At 42.2% G+C, this 22,376-nt stretch overlaps 1 protein-coding gene across 1 annotated transcript in view; it reads left to right on the forward strand.

Moving 5' to 3' along the window:
* Positions 1 to 22,376, forward strand: part of TMTC2 (transmembrane O-mannosyltransferase targeting cadherins 2) — a 342,425-nt gene that overhangs the window by 195,477 nt on the left and 124,572 nt on the right. Inside the window, exon 5 of the mRNA XM_029078947.2 lies at positions 19,643 to 19,728. Within this exon, the coding sequence (XP_028934780.1) occupies positions 19,643 to 19,728 (86 nt within the window). The remainder of the gene's footprint in view (positions 1 to 19,642; positions 19,729 to 22,376) is intronic.

The following is a 22,376-nucleotide window of genomic DNA, read 5'->3' on the forward strand; positions in this document are numbered from 1 at the left end:
AGAAGTTAAGTGACTTGCCCAAAGTCACACAGCTGACATTGGAACCCACAGCCTCTGACTCCTGAGTCCATGCTCATGCCACTAGGCCATGCTGCTTCTCACTTGTCTGCTGGGTGACCTTGGGCAAGTCACTTCACTCCTCTGCGCCTCATTTACCTCACCTTCAAAGTGGGGATTGAGCCTGTGAACCCACAAGGGACAGGGACTGTATCCAACCTGATTTGCTTATATTAACTCTAGCGCTTAGTACAATGCCTGGCATATAGTAAGTGATTACCATTATTATTTTTATTATTAATTCATTCTCCCCATACAAACATATATATATATATTTGTAGAAGATGCACCTGATACAAAAAGCACCTTATAGATGATGATGGATGCATTTATAAACTACGGGTAGCGTGTCATGCAACGAAAAAGCAGTGTCACACAGGAGGTCTCCAGCGTCCCAGGAGAAAGCTCTAATTAAATGTAGGTTCTCAGGCTCCGTATTCTCTCCAAACTTGAAAGTCAAGTTTCCTGAAGAGAGAATTTCCTGCCAATATCCTTTAACATTCGAACTGGAGACTGTGTATTTTGGCAGATGATAGCACATAGAGACCAGTCAGAGGCTTTATCTAAGCAGATCTCAAAACATATTTAGATGGGTGATTTCTGAGGAGCGTGCTGCATATTTTAGTGTACTGAGTAATATTCTCTGTGTGGTTTATATGCTGACTTTGAGATAAGTGAATCAAGTACACTCAAACCTCACATGACAAAGCACCAGTGCCCCTGGCCAACACATTGTCTTCTTAAATGTAAATCCTTGAGACTTTGAGTCAGCGGGAAATTAAGTCTAAGGTTCCCATCAAATATGAAAGGGTGGAAAATTAAGAATGTTGACCATTAACTCAATGATGCAAGACACAGTTTCCAAAGGGTCACTTTGATTCCTTTGCAGCTCTGAGATGGGGGTGAGAGAAAGGCTAACCCTTGCTCTGTACTGCTACCGGAAAGAAGCAGGACAAACCTGATAAATGGAATCCGTCGTATAGGAGACCGAGATAGTTTCTTGAGACATTCCCTTCTTCAGTCAATCGACTGTATTTATTGAGCTTTAACTGTGTGCATAGCACTGTACTAAGCTCTTGGGAGAGTGTACAGCACAACAATGTGACAGGCACATTCCCTGACCACCGTGAGTTTACAGTCTAGAGGGAGCTTAAGTGCTTCCTCCACAAAACAGAGTTTTAAGGAGAACCAATATCAATCGAGGGCAAGTGTCATCTCCTAAAGGTATCCCCTCTGACTATCTTCCCCACCCTACAAGGGGTCACCCAATCCCACCAAACGGCTACTGTTTGGGAAGCGGCGTGGCTCAGTGGAAAGACCCTGGGCTTCGGAGTCAGAGGTCATGGGTTCGACTCCCGGCTCGGCCACTTGTCAGCTGTGTGACTGTGGGCAAATCGCTTAACTTCTCTGTGCCTCAGTTACCTCATCTGTAAAATGGGGATTAACTGTGAGCCTCACATGGGACAACCCGATTACCCTGTATCTACCCCAGCGCTTAGAACAGTGCTCTGCACATAGTAAGCGCTTAACGAATACCAACGTTACTATTATTATTACTGCAGAAACAGCTCGGGTACGTGTGAGGCTTATGGTTAGGCCTCCCTTTCTCCTCTTAGCCATTGGTGTCACCCAGATCGGCAAGATGGCAGAAAAGGTGCGCTACTGCATTTTTCAGCCCAAAATGTGAAAGTATGCAGAGCTTGTCTCGCCAAGACCCTCACCCTCAAAAGTATGGTCTTGGAAGGTCAACTTGTTATTGCGTGGGCCTGTTGGAAAAGGAATATGTGGATGCTAATTGCCAAGGAGAGGTAAATCACTGCAATAAAAATACTGTGGGGAATAGACTGAGCTGGGAAATTTATCCCCAGAGTGTTGTATTACCCTGGTATTGTCAGTGAATCAGTGGTATTTATTGAGTACTTACTGGATCCAGGCCCTTTTACTAAGCACTTGGAAAAGTCCAGTCCAGTAGAGTTACAGTAGTGAACAGGGGAAGCAGCACGGCCTCGTGGAAAGAACATGGGCTGGGGAGTCGCTGGCCCTGGGTTCTAATTCTGCATTGGTCACTTGCCTGCTTTTTGGCCTTAAGTAAGTCACATAACTTATCCATGTTTTAGTTTCTGTATCTGTAAAATGTTGATTCAATCCGTGTTCTTCCTCCTTAGATTGTAAGCCCCATGTGGTATAGGGACTCCATCCAACTCGATTCTCTTCTGTTTAATTCAGTGTTCAGTACACTGCTTGGCACAGTGTACGCGCTTAACAGATACCATTTATTTTGAAACAAAATCATTCATTCATTCAAACGTATTTATTGAGCGTTTATTTTGTGCAGAGCGCTCTAATAATGTTGGTATTTGTTAAGCGCTTACTATGTGCCGAGCACTGTTCTAAGCGCTGGGGTAGATACAGGGTAATCAGGTTGTCCCACGTGAGGATCACAGTTAATCCCCATTTTACAGATGAGGTAACTGAGGCACTTATTACTCTACTAAGCACTTGAAAAGTACAATTCAGCAACAGAGATGATCCCTGCCCACAGTGGCCTCACAGTCTAGAAAAAATGAAATACCTCCTTCCCATGTGGGGTAGGGATTGTTGTCTGATCTGATTATGATATTTCATATCACCCCGAGTGCTTAGCAGAGTGCTTGGCACATGGTAAGTGCTTGATAAATGACATCATCATTACTATTGTGATCTCAGTCAATCAATCGTATTTATTGAGTGCTTACTAAGTGCAGAGCACTGTACTAAGCACTTTGAAGAGTACAATACAGCAGTGTGATGGACACATTCCCTTCCCACAATGATCTCAATAATGTGATCTATTTCTAAATTTGGATCTATCTGCTCTTATTATTATTATTACTATCATCATTATCGTTATTATATTCGTTCAGCACTTGCTTCGTGCCAAGCACTGTTCAAAGCACTGGGATAGATCCAAGTTAATCATTTTGGCGTAGGCCCTGTCCCACATGGGGTTCTCAGTCTAAGCAAAAGGGAACATTTTAGAAACAAAACGGTTATGGTATTTTTATTATGGATTGTGCTCAAACTTCCTTTTGTTTAAATTTAAAACCTCCACTTCTTTATATGAGTTGTTTTAGGAGTGCCATGAATACATTCCTGTGAAGTGTTCATCTTTTCTTCTAGATTCATAAACTTTTCTATTACAGAGGAAATGAACTAGGTACTCTATGCTTTCAACCTGTCAGGTTATATAAATACATATTCAACCTTCAACATTCTGGTTTCCTGTTTTATTCTACAAATCGTTATTTTGCAAAGGAAAAGTTCTTCCTGGAGTAAAAAATCCTCATCTGTGTAATTTCACTGGTGTCAAAGATAAATCCAGTTTTCATGATCTAAATGAAACGTAACTAGAATTTATCTTATTGAATGTTTAATTCTCTATTTAGTGGATGCAAAAGCTCAATATTTAGTTAAGACCTTTGTTATGAGAATGTAACGGGTTTTCATTCTGTCCTTGCAACATGACCGCAAGCGTATGAGGCAACAGAGGTAGTGTTTGCTTGTGAGATTGCAGCTCTTTATTTTTTTATTTCTGATGATGATGATGACGGTATTTATTAAGTGCTTACTATGTGCCCGGCACTGTTCTAAGTGCTGGGTTAGGATACAGGGTACAGGATATAGGTACAGGATAATCAGGTTGGACACAGTCCCTGTCCCACATGGGATTCACAGTCTTAATTCCCATTTTACAGATGAGGGTCACAGAAGCACGGAGAAGTGAAGTGACTTGCCCACAGTCACACAGCAGATAGGTGGTGGAGCCAGAATTAGAACCCAAGTCTTTCTGACTTCCAGGCTCATGCTCTAACTAGGCCACACTGTTTCCCTTATGATCGTAATACACGAGGAACTGAAACTCGCTGGTGCAGACTTAATTTACACATCTAGCTAAGGAACATCGAGATCCAGTGATTGGATGGCAGTGTTGAGATCAATATATATGCTAACCGGCACCAAACCAGAGACTATAAAATAGCACTAAGAAAGCTGAGTGATCTCAAACTCAGTATCTCAACCCTTTAAAGGGTGAATGGGATTTCAGTTCTCATCACAGAGAAGGAGCAATCTTATGGCACCGTGGCCTAGTGGAAGGATCATGGGTCTGGGAGGCAGGGGACCTGGATTCTCATCCCAGCTCCGCCACTCGCTTGCCTTGTGACCCTGGGCAAGTCATATACCTTTCTCCGAACCTTACTTTCCTCATCCATAAAATGGAGATGAAAAACCTGTTCTCCCATCAGCCCATGTGGGAAAGAGGCTGTGTCTGAACCTTGTATCTACCCCAGCACTTAAAACAGTGCTCATCACACAGTAAATCTTAACAGATATCGTAGTTATAATTATTATTACTACAGTGATGTTGAGGTCTCGGAAGGACACAGAGACAAGTAAAGTGTGAGGCTGTGGCCTCCCCTCAACTTTTGCAGAAATTACTACAAAAAGGGGTAAGGTGCTCTAAGGTGACAATATTTATCCCGCAATGAATAAGCAAGGGAGAAGACCCAATCTTTAGAAGTCTACACTAGATCTTCCTTGAAAATGGAACATTGAAGAAATGGCAGATTACTTTAGAGGTTCCTCAAAATCACGATCTTTAAGAAGAAGGATGAGACGGGTGATGTTCTGTTAGCCCAATTCTCCCCAGATCCTCCCGGATAGGCTAATGAAGAGTATTGTTAACCATTCCCTAACTAATTGCAGTGTGGCTTCGAAATCAGCACAGCAGATATGACTTCAGAGCATGGCTCATCCGGGAAAAGTGCAGGCAATAATACCAGCATCTTTCTGCAGGTTATATAAACTGAGACCAGGACTCTGGCAACAACTGGTTTTAATTTAGCAGCTTCTTTATTTCTGATTTATTTTTAATCACTTAAGTGCTGTCCTAAACAATCGGGTAGATACAAGTTTATCGGGTCGGACACGGTCCCTGCCCCAGATAGGGCTCACGGTCTAAATAGGAGGGAGAGCAGGCAGTGAATCCCTATTTTATGGATAAGGTAACTGAGGCGCAGGAAAGCGAAGTCACTCGTCCAAGGTCAAACAGCAGGCAAGGGAAGAGTCGGGATTGGAGCCCAGGTCCTCCGACTCCCGGGACCACTGCTTTTTCCACTGGGCTACGCCGCTTCCCACCCCAGTACCTTGAGAACTTCATCGACATTTATAAGCCACTCCTCAATTGTGTGATCTGATATGGCAGAGATGAAGTTGCCTCTCTGATCCTTTTCAAATCATCAATCGGTGATTTGCAGATAGTAAGGGCCCCCAAAATGCAATAGATTTTCTGCCCACAAGAAACCTGTGGTCTAGAGGAGGAATTTACAGTCTAGAGGAAGAGCTTACAGTTTCTATCTATGTTTATTGGTGAAATGTAAAAATATTGCAGAAAACACATCTGCTTTTAGAGTTAGTCAGAATCATCTATAAACCATACTCAGTGACAAATGGTAAAATAAGATTATCCATATCAATAGCAGCAGCAGCAGCTGTTTATTGGGTACCTATAGTGTTCTGGGCTCATGGGAAAATCAGAAGAAACGAAACATGTTCCCTGCCCTTGGCTTAAAAACAGCTATTGGGTACCGGAATTCAGTCGGCTCAGTTGCACTGAAACAGCACTCCTAGAAACATATCCTTGCTGGAAGCCATATGTGGGAAGAATGGATGATAACATGACACCCAAACAGCTGCTGCTGTATTTTGAAAGGGATGAAAGAGAATTAAGATTATAATGGAATAGAGTTCAAACAATGAGCTAGTGCAGTGGTTTAAGAGATGATTGCTCAGAGAAAACTTCAGTGGACAGATCAGCCTTGCTCACAAGACAGGGGTGGCTGGCTTTAAAACAGAGACTTGGGGAAGACCCGAAAATCTCAAGGCTGATTTAAAACCTTGTCGGGGGCTGCAATTCGTGGATTTTCCAGCAAGGCAAAGGATAAACTTGGAAGTGTGGAATGGTGTGGCAATCATGCATCACACGTTGACCTTCGCAGTCTCAGCCGTACACATGGCTGGTAACTCATTATGGGAAGTTGTGTGTCTCTGTGTGTGTTTGAAACAGAGGTGAGTCCTGCCAGGAAGACATCTGGTACCTTCTACCCAGCAACCACCAGTCCCCATTATGAAGTTTAATATCTGGGCCACACTAGACTTGGAAATCACATAAAGAAATCCACTCTGGTTTATGGAACCAGTGAATTCCAGTTTCGGAGCCTTTGGGCTAAAATTATCTCCGCAGAATCAGAAGCAACAAAGCCACTGGTAGAATTATGGTGTACAATGCTGATAAAAATGTAATGTGAGAATAGAATATATTGGTTATTCCTATACAGGAATTTTCATTCAGGAAAAAAAGAAATGAAACAAGACAATATTGCGTAAGGTGCATGGCATGCTAAAAAAAGTTAAAGCCGTCTTTCAGTGAGTTTTCATATAGTGGCCTTTTTTAACATAACCATCTTCCCTAAGGTGCATTTGTGTGTGTATATATATATATATATATATATATATTTAGAGGCAGATTTGAGAAAGATAGAAAACTAGATATGTACAGAGATATAGAAGAGGAAAAAGAATAAAAGAAAAAAGAGACAGAGGATGGAGTCAGAGAAAGGATGAGACAGAAAAGGATCTGCTAGAGAAGGGGAAAAAAGACCAAGAGGTGGAAATATTAGAGTATACACACACACACACACACACACACACACACACACACACCCCACCCCCCCCCAACTCCTTACCGTTGCCTGGACCCTGTCATCAGAACATACACTCCCCAGGAATTGTGGCCACCCACACCTTGGCTGGGGAATCCCTGGGCCAATCTTTGAGCAGTGCACTGATGGAAATTACCAGTGCTCCTCTAGACTGTCAGCTTGTTGTGAGCAGCGAATGTGTCTGCTAGATTATTGTATGGTACTTTCCCAAGTGAGAGAGTGTGTCTGTATACGCTAAGTGCTCAATAAATGCAACTGACTGACTGTCCAACCCCAGCAGCCGGACTCCCCCTAGCCCAGTAAAGGCTCAATCAGTAGCGGCTATGTGAGACCGCCACTTCCCCCACACCCAACTCCTCCAGGCCCACCACCAAGGAAAGAACCTGCCATTTACCACCGGGATTCGCTCCCTCCCCTGCTCCACCAGGAGAAGTGAGAGACCTGAGTGGCAGTATGAGGCCTTGTCAACCTTTAGAATGAGGGAAAGACCACCACCATTGCGGCAGCTGCGAATTTTCTGGGACTGTCTGTGCTCCGAGGAGGCTGAAGCCCGGATGCTCTTGTCATATTTATTGTCGTCCTTGTCTTTTATATTTTTGTTTCGTCATTTATGTGCTCACCACAAATCCTCTTCCCACCTTGTTGTTAGATTGTGAGTCCTGTGGAGGGCTAAAGACCTTGTCTGTGTCCATATGTGTACTCCTTCCCCAGTGCTCAACATAGTGCTTTGCACGCGGTATACGGAAGCAACATAAAATAGTAATAATAGTGGTATTTGTTAAGAGCTTTTAAATTTATTTTTTTTAACAATAAACGGACATATTCCCTGCCCATAAAGAGCTTACAGTCTAGAGGGGGGAGACAGTCTAACAAATATCAACATCGTCATCATCATCATAGGTTCTTTTGTGACTAAGGAAAAGGTCCGATTGGGATGTTGCAAGTGTCTTCATTTGGGATTTAATGGTATTTGTTAAGGTATTTGTATTTACTATGGTGACAAGCACTTTTCCAAGCACTGGGGTAGATACAAGGTAATCAGATTGTCCCACGAGGGGCTCACAGTCTTAGTCCCCATTTTATAGATGAGGGAACTGAGGCACAGAGAAGTTAAGTGACTTTCCCACAGTCACACAGCTGACAAGAGGCAGAGTCAGGATTAGAACCCACATCCTCTGACTCCCAAGCCCGTGATCTTTCCATTAAGTCACGCTGCTTCTCCACAACGTGGCCTAGTGGATATAGCACAGGACTATGAGACGTATTTATTAAGCGCTTACTGTGTGCAGAGCACTGTACTAAGCACAAACTTAGCATAGTGCTTGGCACATAGTAAATACAAATACCTTAACAAATACCATTAAATCCCAAATGAAGACACTTACAACATCCCAATCGGACCTTTTCCTTAGTCACAAAAGAACCTATGATGATGATGACGATGTTGATATTCGCCACAATTTGCCACAGATGCCACAGTTAATATTATGATTACATGATCCCTTAGCCACAGCTCCATCCTGCTTTTGTCATTAATTGGTGAATTTGTCTTTCTTGCGTATTAATATTTCATCATTCCTGATGTGTCTGTCTCCCGCCCCTTCTCCCCACTTAAATTCTTAGATTGTGAGTCCTCTGAGGAAAAGAGACTGTGCCTAATTCCAGTATGTGTCTTTCATCTCAGTGCTTACCACAGTTCTTTGTACACAAGAAGCACTTAAATATTATTCGATAGAAATACGATTGATTAATAGTAGAGGGGTAATAGATACTCTCAGTTCTCCTCCTGATGGAAGAGAGAATTTGCCCCCTTCAAGTTCTATATTCTATATTGTTACATTCATTCAGTCATATTTATTGAGCACTTACTGAGTATAGAACACTGTACTAAGCGCTTAATCCTCTGGCACTACCTAAAAGTCTCGGGTGGTGGTGTTCAGAAGCCATCTGCCATCTTCACCGTCAAACCAGAACTAGCTCTTCTGGGCTAACGGTCGAATGATGTTCTTCCAGCTGTGCCCAAAATCATTATCCCCTGCCCAGGAAATACAGTTCAGTCTCGGCTGATCACGGTGATAATACGGCTGCACTGCCATTATCACCCCCACCGACTCGGGAAGCGGAGTGGGAAGTAGAATGAGTGTGGGCCTGGAAGTCCGAGGACCTGGATTCTAATCCTGTCTCTGCCACTTGCTTGCCGTTTGATCGTGGGTGAGTCACTGAACTTCTGTGGCCCTCAGTTTCCTCGTTTGTAAAATGGAGATTCGATACCTGTTCTCTCTTAGACTCTGAGCCCAGTGAAGGAAAGGAATCGTGTCTGACCCAATCGTCTTATATTCACTCGGGTGCTTAGTTCAGTGTTCGGTACATAGTAAGTACTTACCCACACAAGGGACAGGGCTGTGTCGAATTCCTAACTGTGTATTCTCTCCCAGTAATTAGTACGGTGCTCTGCACCCAGTAAGCACTTAATAAATATTGTCACTGCTTAACAAATACCACAATAGTTGTTGTTATCATTGCTATTATCATCACCATCGGTATTATAACTAAGAGATTCTTTTCTACAACCAAGGACTCATATCTTCCTTAGGTCTGTCACATGGTGGGAAAGACCTCAGAAGATCCTACTTAAATCAGGGCATCTGTCCAACCGCGTTATCATCCGAAAGAGGTGAATAAAGCAATCTGCAACCAAGTCCACTGTAAAATCCTTATTATTTTAAAACAAACAACCGATGGAATTAGGTTAAAGGGCTATAGTGTCGTCTGTGCCCTTGCAATAGCTTTTCTTGGTTTCCTGTTGAGCAGAATTTCAAGTAACTCAGTGTCAGTTTTCTCAAGAGGTTTTGCGTGATGAAAAATGAAGTGTCTCTGTGCTCGTTGGGAGGAAAAATGAGCAGATATAAATCTATTGTGTGCCTCATTCAAACCAGCTCTCTGTACTTTCTAACTCCTTGCTATCATATTTGTTTTCTACTCGCTCGGTGAAATATATTGTATCATTTCAAATTGGGCTCTGCACTACTTCTTACTTTAAGCTGTACAAAAGGAGTTTGGGGTTCGTAGTTTGGGATTCTGATTGAGGTAATTCGATATTTAACTAAAGGATTTTTTTTACAAAGCTCCCAACGCTTAGTACAGTGCCTGGCACATGGTAAGTGCTTAACAAATACTATAATTATTATCTTTTCCGTTGTTTTTTCCGCGTAATGGTTGTAGAACCTTCCACTGTGTCTAATATTATTCTTGAAGTATATTGTTGCCTGCAAAATTCCAGCAAGTTATTGTCACACCACACAACTGTCATGACTCTTACAATTATTTTCAGTGATCTAGCCACAGCAGGCAGGTGCCAGCCAGGGAAAGAACAGTCCTCTGCAGCAATACTGGGGTGGGAAATACACGAAAATGGGTTTTTATCTCTAGTGCTTACACACTGTCCAATTGACAAGTGTTTCTCCTGCGAGGAATGAGAAAATCAGCAGCCAGGCTTGACGCCTCGCCCCTGTGGTTTAAATAGTCAATCGACACCCTATTGTGTCTAGGTTCAAATATAGTTCACTGACGGTTAGTAGCTTAGATTTGGCTTTTATATGCTTTTATATATTTAGATTTGTCTTCACAGAAACTTTCCCAGAGCAGAGAAAAAAGATTCGGACAAAGATCTTAGGCTACGTTGTTAGGTTGGCTACAGAGAGCTGCATATGCAGGGAAAGAAGCTAAGTGTGGCTTCACTCAATTCTCTGAGAAGGATTTAAAGGCAGATAGATGTAGGTAAGCTAAGAATAGAAAGAGGGACACGGTGATGTAAATCATTTGCCAAATAATAGGCAGCACATTCAATAATTCATAATTACTTGAATTTTTTATGACGTTTGTTAAGCACTTAATATGTGCCAGGCACTGTACTAGGCACTGGGGTAGGTGGAAAATATCGGGGTGTCCGTACCCCACATGCGGCTCACAGTCTTAATCCCCATTTTGCTGATGCGGTAACTGAGGCATGGAGAAGTTAAGTGACTTGTTCAAGGTCACACGGCAGGCAGGTGGCAGAGCTGGAATTAGAACCCAAGCCCTCTGAGTTGCAGGCCCATGCTCTTTCCATTAGGCCACATTGCTTCTCTTCTTTTATCCCGACTCTGCCACTTGTCAGCTGTGTGACTGTGGGCAAGTCACTTAACTTCTCTGTGCCTCAGTTCCATCATCAATGGGGATTAACTGTGAGCCTCACGTGGGACAACCTGATTACCCTGTATCTACCCCAGCGCTTAGAACGGTGCTCGGCCCATAGTGAGCGCTTAACAAATACCAACATTATTATTATTTAGCCTGTCTTTATGTAATCGTCATGAAGGATTCCATTATTCCTGTCCTCCATTAACATACCCTAGAATTCAGCATACAAAAGAGTTCCAACCCAAATTATCATTATTGAGGTATATGTTAAGTGCTTTATTATGTGCCAAGCATTAGTGCTAACCACTGGGGTAGATAGAGGCCACAGTCTCTGGCCTTCATGGGGCTTACAGTCAAAAGAAGCAGTGTGGCTAGGTGGAAAGAGCACGGGCTTGGAAGTCAGAGGTCATGGGTTCAAATCCCGGCTCTGCCACTTGTCAGCTGTGTGACTGTGGGCAAGTCACTTCGCTTCTCTGGGCCTCAGTTATCTCATCTGTAAAATGAGGATGAAGACTGTGAGCCTCACGTGGGACAACCTGATTACCCTGTATCTACCCCAGCGCTTAGAACAGTGCTCTGCACATAGTAAGCACTTAACAAATACCAACATTATTAAAAGGGGGAGGAGGACAGTTATCAAATCCCCATTTTACCTCTGAAGAAACTGTGGCCAGGATTAGGTCCCAGCTCTCCTGACCAGATCCTCTGATCTTTCCACTAAGTCATGCTGCAAATGTGAACGTTGTCTTTTTCTAAGGGGAAACATTCAAAATGAAATGGGACTCGGACCTTTAGCTATTTCATCATGGCTTTAACCTTTCCTTCCAAAAATGTGTTTATCAAATGACCTGCAATTCTTAAAGTCATTTTTCTTCTTGCCTTAACCTAAGCAGAAAGGCTTTAACTGTGCCGGTTCCAAATTAGCCATTTCTGGTGGAGGATTTGGATGAAATAAATTGCAAAATAATCAATCAGAAAATGATTTCAAAGGTTGAGCACTATTTTTCCACATACCTCAGAGGGGAAAATCGCACCTGGATTCATGTATGGTGTTCTGTTCAGCAGAAGGAAAAAGATCACTTTTCTATGATCCTGCCTGGTACCCAACCAATCAATCAATAGTATTTATCCAGTGCCTACTCTGTGTGGAGAGACCTGTGCTTGGGTGAGCACAGCAGACGAGGGTGATTTGATCCCTACTTGCAGAGGGAAACAGCCCCTAACTTTAAGAAGGTGTATGTGAGGTTTGTGTACTTCTAAGGCATACGACCCATCAGAAGAAATTCTAGATGAGCTTCTTTGATTGCATTCCACCCGTTAAAGTCATTGCTTTACGCGACATTAACAGACAGGATCTGATTGGCGGATACATCTGCCAGTCTGCCTCATGAGAGATTCTCAATCAGTTTTTCCAGACAGGATCTAATTGGTTGAGGGAGGGAAAGAAAATGGCACGAGCACCACTGCAGGGACAGGACCCATCCACAACCCCCTGCCATCCTCATCTCCTCTCATGAAGGGCTTCCACGCTCAGTTCTCTCTCTCCGCCAGGCATGGAAAGAGGTCCTGGGGTCCAGGAGTTTCTAGTTCCCTAGATGAGTGTCGAAGCAGGGAGCTCAAGGTTGCCCGCGCCAAGCCCACTTTCCCTCCCACAAAACCCTTCGCAAATACCGGACATGGTGAACGTTTCGTAATCCAACAGGGTTCCTAGAGCAGTTCAGATCCAAGGTTTTCTTGTGGGGTGGCAGTAACTGGCATTTGTCTGGAATTTCACGTTTCATCATATAAAATGTCCTAGAATTCCTGAAAAAAGGAATCGTGTTTTCATTTCAACATGTGCACAGTGAATTCTTTGCAGTCCAATCTGGGTGTGAGTGGAGAGTGAAGGGAAACGAAGGATGAGGGGAATGGTGGGATATGGGAAATAGGAGGATGGGGGGGATGTGGCAGAACACTGGGGAGATGGGGAAATGAGGGGAAGTGGAGGAATGGCAAGAGATGATGTGGGGAGAGTCAGTCAGTTGTATTTATTGAGCGCTTACTTTGTGCAGAGCACTGTAGTAAGCACTTAGGAGAGTAGAATATAACAATAAAAAGACACATTCCCTGCCCACAACGAGCTTATACTTTAGAGAGAGATAGGGGTGTGGCAAAATGCGGAGATGGAGGAGATGAGAGGTTGGGGGGGAGGCAACGGGACGTGGCAGGACATGGGAGAGATATATATACGAAGATGTAGGAGGAGACAGGTGTACATGGCATGATATCGGGGGAGACCAGGGATGGAGTAAGATGATGGAGGGAAATAAGTGAAAATGTGGGACATGGAGGAAGACCGGGGACACACAGAAATGCTGGGGGAATATGGGTGGGCACATTGGGGCATGGGGCAACACTGGAGGATGCACAAGATGGAAGATGGGTGAAACCTAGAGAGTTGGGAGGTTATGGCAGGACATGGAAGGAGGACATGGGATACTGAGGGAGGTGCAAAGAAGGTCAGACCCTGTTTGCACTCCCTTTCACTAGTACTATTAAAAAAATGCTTAAAGGACTTTGAAAAGGGTTGTCAGACTGCTATGCCAGCCTCATCACAGTCAATCTCTAAGAGATTCTACAAATAGCAGGATCTCTGTCCACAAGGGTGCAATTTCTTAATGGAACTCTTACAGAGAAGAGGAAAAGGAGCCCAGATAGTGGAGTCCAAAAATTGATAAGTCCACAAGTGCCCGGGGAAGGTGAAGATGCAAAAGTGCTGAGGTGATATTTGGAAGGATTTAACCTTCAGAGGAAAAAATAATAATAACTAGGGAAAATCTCCAGAAGAAGCCGCTCCTACTCATCTCTAACACTGATGGCGACTGTAAAGTCCCAAAGGTAGGGACTCTAAGTTTCTTTACAGTAGTATAATAATAATAGTGATGGTATTTGTAAAGCCCTTACTATGTGCCAAGCGCTGTTAAGCGCAGGGATAGATACAAGGTAATCAGGTTGTCCCATGAGGGGCTCATAATCTTAATCCCCATTTTACAGATGAGGTACTTGAGGCACGGAGAAGTTGAGTAACTTGCCCAGAGTCACACAGCTGACAAGTGGCAGAGCTGGGATTAGAACCCACTGCCTTTGACTCCCACGCCTGTGCTCTTTCCACTAAGCCATGCTGCTAGTGTGGCCCAAGCACCGAATTGGTGGTGGTGATGGTGAGTATTCAGCCGGAAAGCTGACGTAGACAACGGCAATACAAAACTAAGTTCCCGGTGGGCGGGGAATAATAATGATGGTATTTGTTAAACGCTTACTAAGTGCAAAGCACTGTTCTAAGTGCTGGGGGGATACAAGGTGGTCAGGTTGTCCCATGTGGGGCTCACAGTTTTAATCCCCATTTTACAGATGAGGTAACTGAGGCACAGAGAAGTTAAGTGACTTGCCCAAAGTCACACAGCTGGCAAGCGGTGAAGCCGGGATTAGAACCCCTGACCTCTGACTGCCAAGCCCGGGTTCTTTTCCACTGAGCCACGCTGCTTCTTGTGTCTGCCAACTCTACTGTATTGTACTCTCCCAAGCGCTTAATACAGTGCGACGCACATAGAGCGTACTCAATGAATGCCATTGGCTGATTGATTTCTACCACATTAGAATGTAAGTTTCTTGCGGGAAAAGTACGTAACTTTGTTTCAGACTTCCCAGAGGCTTAATCTTGGGCACTGTACCTAATGGAAGCCTAGTAAATGCTATTACTTTAGAACTAGAGCTCTCTATGACATAGCGGTGATCTCCTTATGGAGACAATTTCAGGACGTCTTGCATCCTGAAGCCTGGGTAAAGAGCATCTGACTTTCTAAACTTAATAGAAAAGACCGATAGCATCAGATGCAGTGAAAATCATGTTTTATATTAGAAAGCTCAAAATCATTCCAGTTGAAGTTTCAAGTTGTCAGTCGGGTAATAAAACTGTATAAGATATAAACAATAATATGCAAATTTTAAACTCGGGAATAATGCCAAATCTAAATTATAATATATTATTAATTATTCATGCAAATAAATGCCTGTCTCCCCCTATAGACTGTAAGCTCACTGGGGGCAGGGAATTTCATTCATTCATTCAGTCGAATTTATTGAACGCTTGCTATGCGCAGAGCACTGTACTAAGCACTTGGAAAGTGCAATTCTGCAACAGGTAGAGACAATCCCTACAGGGAACGTATCTACCAACTCTGTTGTACTCTCCCGAGTGCTTAGTACAATGTTCTGCACTTCCATTCTAAGCATTTAGTAAATTCTTTTACTATTACTACTCTATCACAGCCCCAGCATGTGCAGTATTAAAGATGTTTGTTCACTGAACCCAGTAAAACCTGAGAGAGGTTTACGTTTCTGTAATTGGAGCCATTTTGATACGGTTGATATTACCCATCAAAGCTTTTGTTCCCCAAAAGGGATGGAGAGAAGAGAGAAGGGAACTGCATGTGTAATTCCCAGAACATTGTGTCTGGCCTGCTTCTCTGTCAAACCACCAACTGGCAAATGTAGGCTGTATGTAAAAAACCTAGAATTGAAAAATGAGAGAATCCCTGTGGTTCGCTCCCACGAGAACTTTCTGTTGGTCTGCACTCTGAGGCAACTGAAAATTTGATTAAGGTGCCTGGCAATTTGAAGAAATGTTCTAAAGCAATGGTTCACAGTTGTCCTGTCTAGGTGTAATGGAAAATGTACTAAAATATTGCTACTCCTGTAACTTTTGAAGTTGATACCAGATGGAGACTTGAATGAACATTTACATGAAAAGCCTAGAATGTTTTGCTATGTTTGATTTATCAACTGTCTGAAACATTGAAATACCGTCCCTTTTAAGAAGCGGGGAATTGTTTTTGAACATAAATAAGAAACCTGGTGTTACTTGGAGACCTAGCTGTTAAATAGGGTTAATTTTTTTCACATGCCGGATCCAGAATCGCCAATCCTAGTATCGCCTATTTTCTTGATATCTTATTATATCATACAAGATAGGCTTGATAATAAGTAGTATTTTATATTTTGTTAACTTTATTTTCCCCTTTAAGCTTTGTGGATTCCTTCTTCTTTCATTTCAGTTCATTTTAACATTCTAATAAACAAAGAGCACAAAGGGTCAGTTTATAGAGGTAGAAAAAGTTGAAAAGTGAACATTTTCTCTAATTTTCTTTGGCAAAAAATATCCTATTCCATATCTTTTCTAAAATCCAAACTGTAGCATTTCATTTGGTCATCTTCAATTGCTATTTTTTCCCCAAGAATGCATATTTCATTTTAGATTTTTGAATTAAGAATGCCTTATGAAGTTCGCAGATGTACAGAGGAGATAGAATTATGCATAATGCGATTCCGGCCACATATTTTAATAAAATCCAATTAAGATCCCAGTAAGCCTTGAAATTGGAAGATTTCTTATTGTGTACTCAGTGTACTAAGCAATTAAATATGTCATCTCTCTAATCATTCTTGGAAATGTCTTTGCATGCTGTGAATTGTTTCTTTGCTTATTAAAATACAGATCTCTTCTTATTTGTGTTTGCACTTTTGCTATAAAAATGGCTTCTAACTGTTCTTGGCCTATTTAATTAAAGAATAGGTTCTGTGTCTAACGAAAACCCCCAATTACAAAGGCCGGTCATTGAATTTCCAGAATTGACAGTTATTCAAAATGTACAACCCAAAGGACAAGCTTGGTTAAATATTCCTTGAACTCAATATGGATCCATAGTAAAACATAAACGAAAGTTTTATCGCACCAAAATAACACAGATTTATGATTCTCTAATAGGCATAACTCAACCCAGCTAGGGTTCCAGCTAGATTCTTACATAAGAGCGCTTTCAGACTCTCCCAACAAGTCTGGTTGAAAGCTGGTAAGGGAATTTTAGGGATGAAAATAATAATTGAGGTCTTTGTTACTAGGGCTCAGGCACTGTACTAAGTGCCGGATACAAGCAAATTGGGGAAAGAAGACTATATGAGAAGCAGCACTGTGTAGTAAAAAGAACACAGGCCTGGGAGTCAGAGGACCTGGGTCCTAATCCCAGCGCCACCAGTTGTCTACTGAGTGGCCTCGGGCAAGTCACTTAACTTCTCTGTGCCTCAGTTCCCTTATCTGTAAAATGGGAATCCAGTGTCTCTTCTGCTTCCTACCTTGACTGTGGGACCTGATTATCTTGCATCTACCCCAGCACTTAGTATGGTGCTTGGCAAATAGAAAGTGCTTAACAAGTAATAATAATATTAATAATTTCCTGGGGCTTCAGTAGCAGATGATAATTCTTGAATCTTTATATTTGTATGCTTTACAATTGCAAAATTGACTAAATGTTGGTTTATAGATCATTTATCCTGTCTGGCAACCTATTCCAGCCTTGGTTACCAGCGTGCTTGAAAACCTTGTATCAGGATTCCCGGGCCAAAAAACTACCTTCCTCTCCCATTGCCTTGGCAGTGCATTGTGCAAAGGAAGATTAATATCTTTCATATGTTCATCCTGTAATCCAGCTAAGAGGCCCGAACATCAAAGCAGTAATATAACTATGGTATTTTCAAAGTGCTTACTATGTCAAGCACTGTATTGAGTGCTAGAGTAGAGACAAGATAATCAGGTCAAACACAGTTCCTGAACCAGATAGGCTCACACTTTTAGTAGGAAGAAGAACAGATGTGAAATCCCTATTTTACAGATCAATTAACAAAGTCACAGAAGTGACTTGCCTGAGGTCACATAGCAGTTGGCATAACTAAGATTAGAACTCAGGTGCCCTGACTCCCAGGCTTGTGCTCTTTCCACTATCACTTGCTGTTTCCGGGAGAAAAAAACCGTAAGTCTAAAGCATCTGAATTATTTGGCTTTGTGCCTTTTAATCATTATTTATTTGTTCATTTATTTATGGGTTTAATAAAAATAATTAAATTTCTTAACTACAGGTTGTTTCATATGTGTGACCAGCCATATCTCAAAGTATTCTTTTTTTTAAAGTTTTTTTTTAAAGCTTAGCAGATTTTCACTCTGAAATTTTTGTAAATGCTGGGGGCATTATTGTTCAAAAAACTGATATAGACTAACCAAAAAATATTTTTCTTAAATTTTGCTTCATGTATGGTTTGGCTTTGGTATAGTCTCTTAAAATAATTTATTTTTGGTTATCTCTTCATTTTGAAAAAAAAAATGAATTCAGAAAATCTGAATGAAATAAATCCTTTTGTAATTGAATTTATAGGAGCCAAACAGCCAAGTGTTAAAAACTGTTTGAAATGCAGTATAATTATTTGCACATGTCTGCTTGTCTACTCTCAGACATACAATTAAAGTATTATGTGAAAATGGACAGAATTCCATAATTTTTTTTTCCCCGCAACTAGATACATAGTGAGGGTCTATGCTTACTTAAAACACCATCTATTAAAAAAGTTTACAGGGAAAATGCAGGCCGTCAACAAAGATGTTTCATTTGGAAAATGACCTGTGCATTCAGTCTTTATTCATCCTATATAAAAATGTAACTGACTTTGAGAACGTGGAATGCTGCTATTTCATCAACTCCAAATAAGTGACTGAGTCTATAATAACTCTAAATCCTTGCACGCCAAGAACATGCTACTTAAATTAGCCAGACTCATTGGGGGTTGTTTCTCAATCAAATCACAGTATAGAAATCAGGAAATGGCCTCAACTAATCAGGAAGCAATGATAAGTCTGTCCGGGTCCTGTCATGAGAGCCTGATTGAAAAATGGGCTTAATCTCTGTCATTTTACTTTGATATCTTCAACTGGTGCCTCTCATTGTGTACTTCCTTACAGATACAATATTTTCCAGCATGCCCGGTCTGAGAAGCATCTCATGTTTCTGTCTCGTATGTTTAAGGATTCTGGTGTTCAGAAAAACATAGATGGATGATTGGTAATCTTGAAAGGGGAGAAGCCTGTGTGGACTGAGTAAATTTCGGTGTTTGAATCAACCTCCTTTAAGTCTGTTTTCTGGTGTGCTCTATCACAAAAGAAAACATTTCTTTTTCTTTTTAATTTATTTAGTTTCTTTGAAACAATTCAGCATTTGTTTTTATCTTGCATTTTTGAATGTAAGATGTGTCTCAGTCTGTGTGGCTCCAAGGCAGTTTGGATAAATGATTGGATACGAAGTCCACAATTTATTGCTAGGGAGCAAATAAGACACCTCTCTAATCATACAAAAGAGGGATGTCAAAAATAATTCATAATAATTGTGGTATTTTGTTGGCGTATTGTTTACTATATGCCAACCAGTCTTCTAATTCCTGGGGTAGATGTAAAGAGAATTAAGTTGGACACAGTCCTTGTCTCGCAAGGGGCTCACAGTCTAGAGTAGAGGGAGAACAGGTATTTAATACCCATTTTACTGATGAGGCAACTGAGGCCCAGAGAAGTGGAAGAGTCAGAATTAGATCCCCTGTCCTGACTCCTAGGCCAGCATCCTTTCCACGAGGCCGTTCCGTCAATCCAGGAAACCATGACAATGTTTCCCCGAGCCTTCTGTTGTCACTGTTGGAGACAGAGTATTGAGCTTGGTGAATCACTCCTTCTGATACAATAAAGGCTCTTTTATGTTACATGCTTATGGTTTATGGGTTTTTCTGTCTTTCTATTACAGAGGATTACTTCTACAAGAGAACAGCAGATTTTCAGAAGCTCTACATTACTATAAACTGGCAATCGGTAGCAGGCCTACATTAGCTTGTAAGTAGTATTGCTGCACTCACAAATAGTTTTCCCTTTCCTTTCTACTGGTTATATTTTTCATTCTTATTCCGGTCAAGTGTTCACAAAACCACAGACTCCAGAAGGTTTGTTTTCTGACATTTTAAGAGATTGGAAACCTTTTCTAACTAGCCCTTTCTAACTCCTCTATACAGGCACAATTTCTGGAGAAAGACTTTATTTACAAAGTTGGAGAATCCCCCAAGGGTTATGCAGTTTCTCTGGAGTATCTACAAGACCCTTTTTTAATCTAATTAGCAAATAAATTCAGCTCAATCTCCAACAGTGAACTCACTCTAATGGCTGCTTTCTGTTTCCTGGCAAAAGTTCCTGGGGTCCTATCCCTGTTTGCTCTTCTGCTAATGTGATCAGATGAGTACTCTTCCCCTAATTAATAGTTTTAGAAGAGGTTTAATCCTAATCTGATCAACAAACAGTTTTAGGGAATATAAACACGGCTGGCGCTCACTGTGCTGATGGATCCTCACAGACCTTTTTAGGCCTGCTTTGTGATCCTCTAAAGTTCTCTGAGTCCTAGAGGAGTTTTATCTTCTCCTAATTGATTGCATATATTCTTTACCCATCCCAAAGCTTACTATGTGCCAAGCACTGTTCTAGGTGCTGGGGGAGGGGTGGGGATACAAGGTAATCAGGTTGGCCCACGTGGGGCACACAGTCTTAGTCCCCATTTTACAGATGAGGTAACTGAGTCCCAGAGAAGATAAGTGACTTGCCCAAAGTCACACAGTTGACAGGCGGTGGAGTCAGAATTAGAACCCATGACCTGACACCCAAGCCCGGGCTCTTTCCACTGAGCCACACTGCTTCTCCATTCCATATTCAGAACCCCTCCCCCCAAAAAACTCCTCCCCTATTCATTCCCGCATCATTCATACTAACCCAACATCCATCTCCTATCCATTTATTTATACTCATCCTCAACACTTCAGGGTATATGTGTATTCACTTGAACATTCAATTATTTGTTCAGATTTTTACATCTCTTTCCATCATTAGAGTGGAAAGTCTTCAAGGACAACGAATGCATATTGTGCTTCTGCTGTACTGTTTGTTTTTTTTCTTTAATGATATTTGTTAAGTGCTTACAGTGGGCCAGGCTCCGTACTAAGCGCTGGAGTAGATACAAAGTAGTCAGGTTGGACCTAGTCCATGTCTCACATGGGACTCACAGTCTTATCCTCATTTCACTGGGGCCCAAAGAAATGAAGTGACATGTCCAAGGTCACACAGCAGAGAAGTAGTGGAGCTGGGACTAGAACCCAGGTCCTTTGGATTCCCAGGCCCGTGCTCTATCCGCTAGGCCATGCTGCTTCCCTTCCTTATTGCACGATTCCCTTGCTTTGGGAGATCGGGGCCGCCACTCTGGACAAGCAACATCCGTGAACGTACTGAGCTCCCTGGGAGCGGAGAGGCAGACCGTGCTCCCTATTCCAATTCTATCAAAAGCCATGGTTGCCATGGGCTCCCAGATGGATCATAATAGCTGAGTCAATATTTAATCAATATCACAGTTGGAACGAATCAAACCTAGAATCTGAAAAAAGATTCACTAGACTCAAGTTTCAACACGAAGACTGATTAAGAGATTTTTGCCATCTGCTTGTGGCCATCTCTAGTCTATTTGCTTCTCATATGAATTACGGGATTTACTGACCACTTTAAACATTGGGGTTTCAAAATGATAAAATTGGACACTGAGACAGTGGGAAAAGAATGGAATCCCACATTCACAACATCATGTAATCCTTGTCCTGACTTATTTTTGCCACAGGTATTAGTTAAGGAAAGAGAGAGAGGAGAGGAGGGAAGAAGGGGCAATCTACCCTTGTCGGGGACTAGGCAGGGATCAACAGAGAGAGATTTGGCCTTCCAGTAATTACTTATAAAAATTTAGCATCTCCCTAGCTCCACTCCACAGATGGGTGTAGCTGTCCACTCCTGGCTTTTGATAGATGGAGGCAACCAGCACCCTTTGGCTTCAATCAGTCTAATTTTTGAGTGCTTACAGTTTGCAAAGAGCACTGTAGTAAGTACTTGGGGAAGTACCGTATAGCAATAGATCAGACACATCACCTACCCACAGTGAGCCTACATTGTAGAAGGGGAGGCGGACGTTAATAGAAATAAATAAATTACAAGTGTGTACGTAAGTGCTTACCCTCTCAGGGTTACACCTGCAGCGTTTCCAGGCCTCTACCGGTCTCAACTACGAGAGGGAGAGTCAGGCAGAGACATATCCATTCCATTCCTGGCTTGAGCGGTGGCCAGCAAATGAAAGGCAGTTTGCTATGAGTCAAGACTCCTCTGTGCTGGGCGGCAGAGGCATGGGAGAAATTCAAGGGCAGAGACTCAGTTTTACTACGTGGAGGAAGACGATGGTAAACCACTTCCATATTTGGACCAAGAAAATTCTTTGGCTACACTACCAGAGCAATTGCAGATGGAGGTAGGGGGTCTGGGAGAGATATGTCCATGGTGTTGCTATGGGTCGTGGATGACTCGACAGCATAAGACAAGACATATAAGTGCTGTGGGTCTGGGCGGAGAGGAGGGTGAATCAGGGCGATGCAGAAGGGAGTGAAAGAAAAGAGGGCTCCGTCAGCCTT

Source organism: Ornithorhynchus anatinus, chromosome 14, assembly GCF_004115215.2.
Source record: "Ornithorhynchus anatinus isolate Pmale09 chromosome 14, mOrnAna1.pri.v4, whole genome shotgun sequence".
In the NCBI taxonomy this organism is placed as follows: Eukaryota; Metazoa; Chordata; class Mammalia; order Monotremata; family Ornithorhynchidae; genus Ornithorhynchus; species Ornithorhynchus anatinus.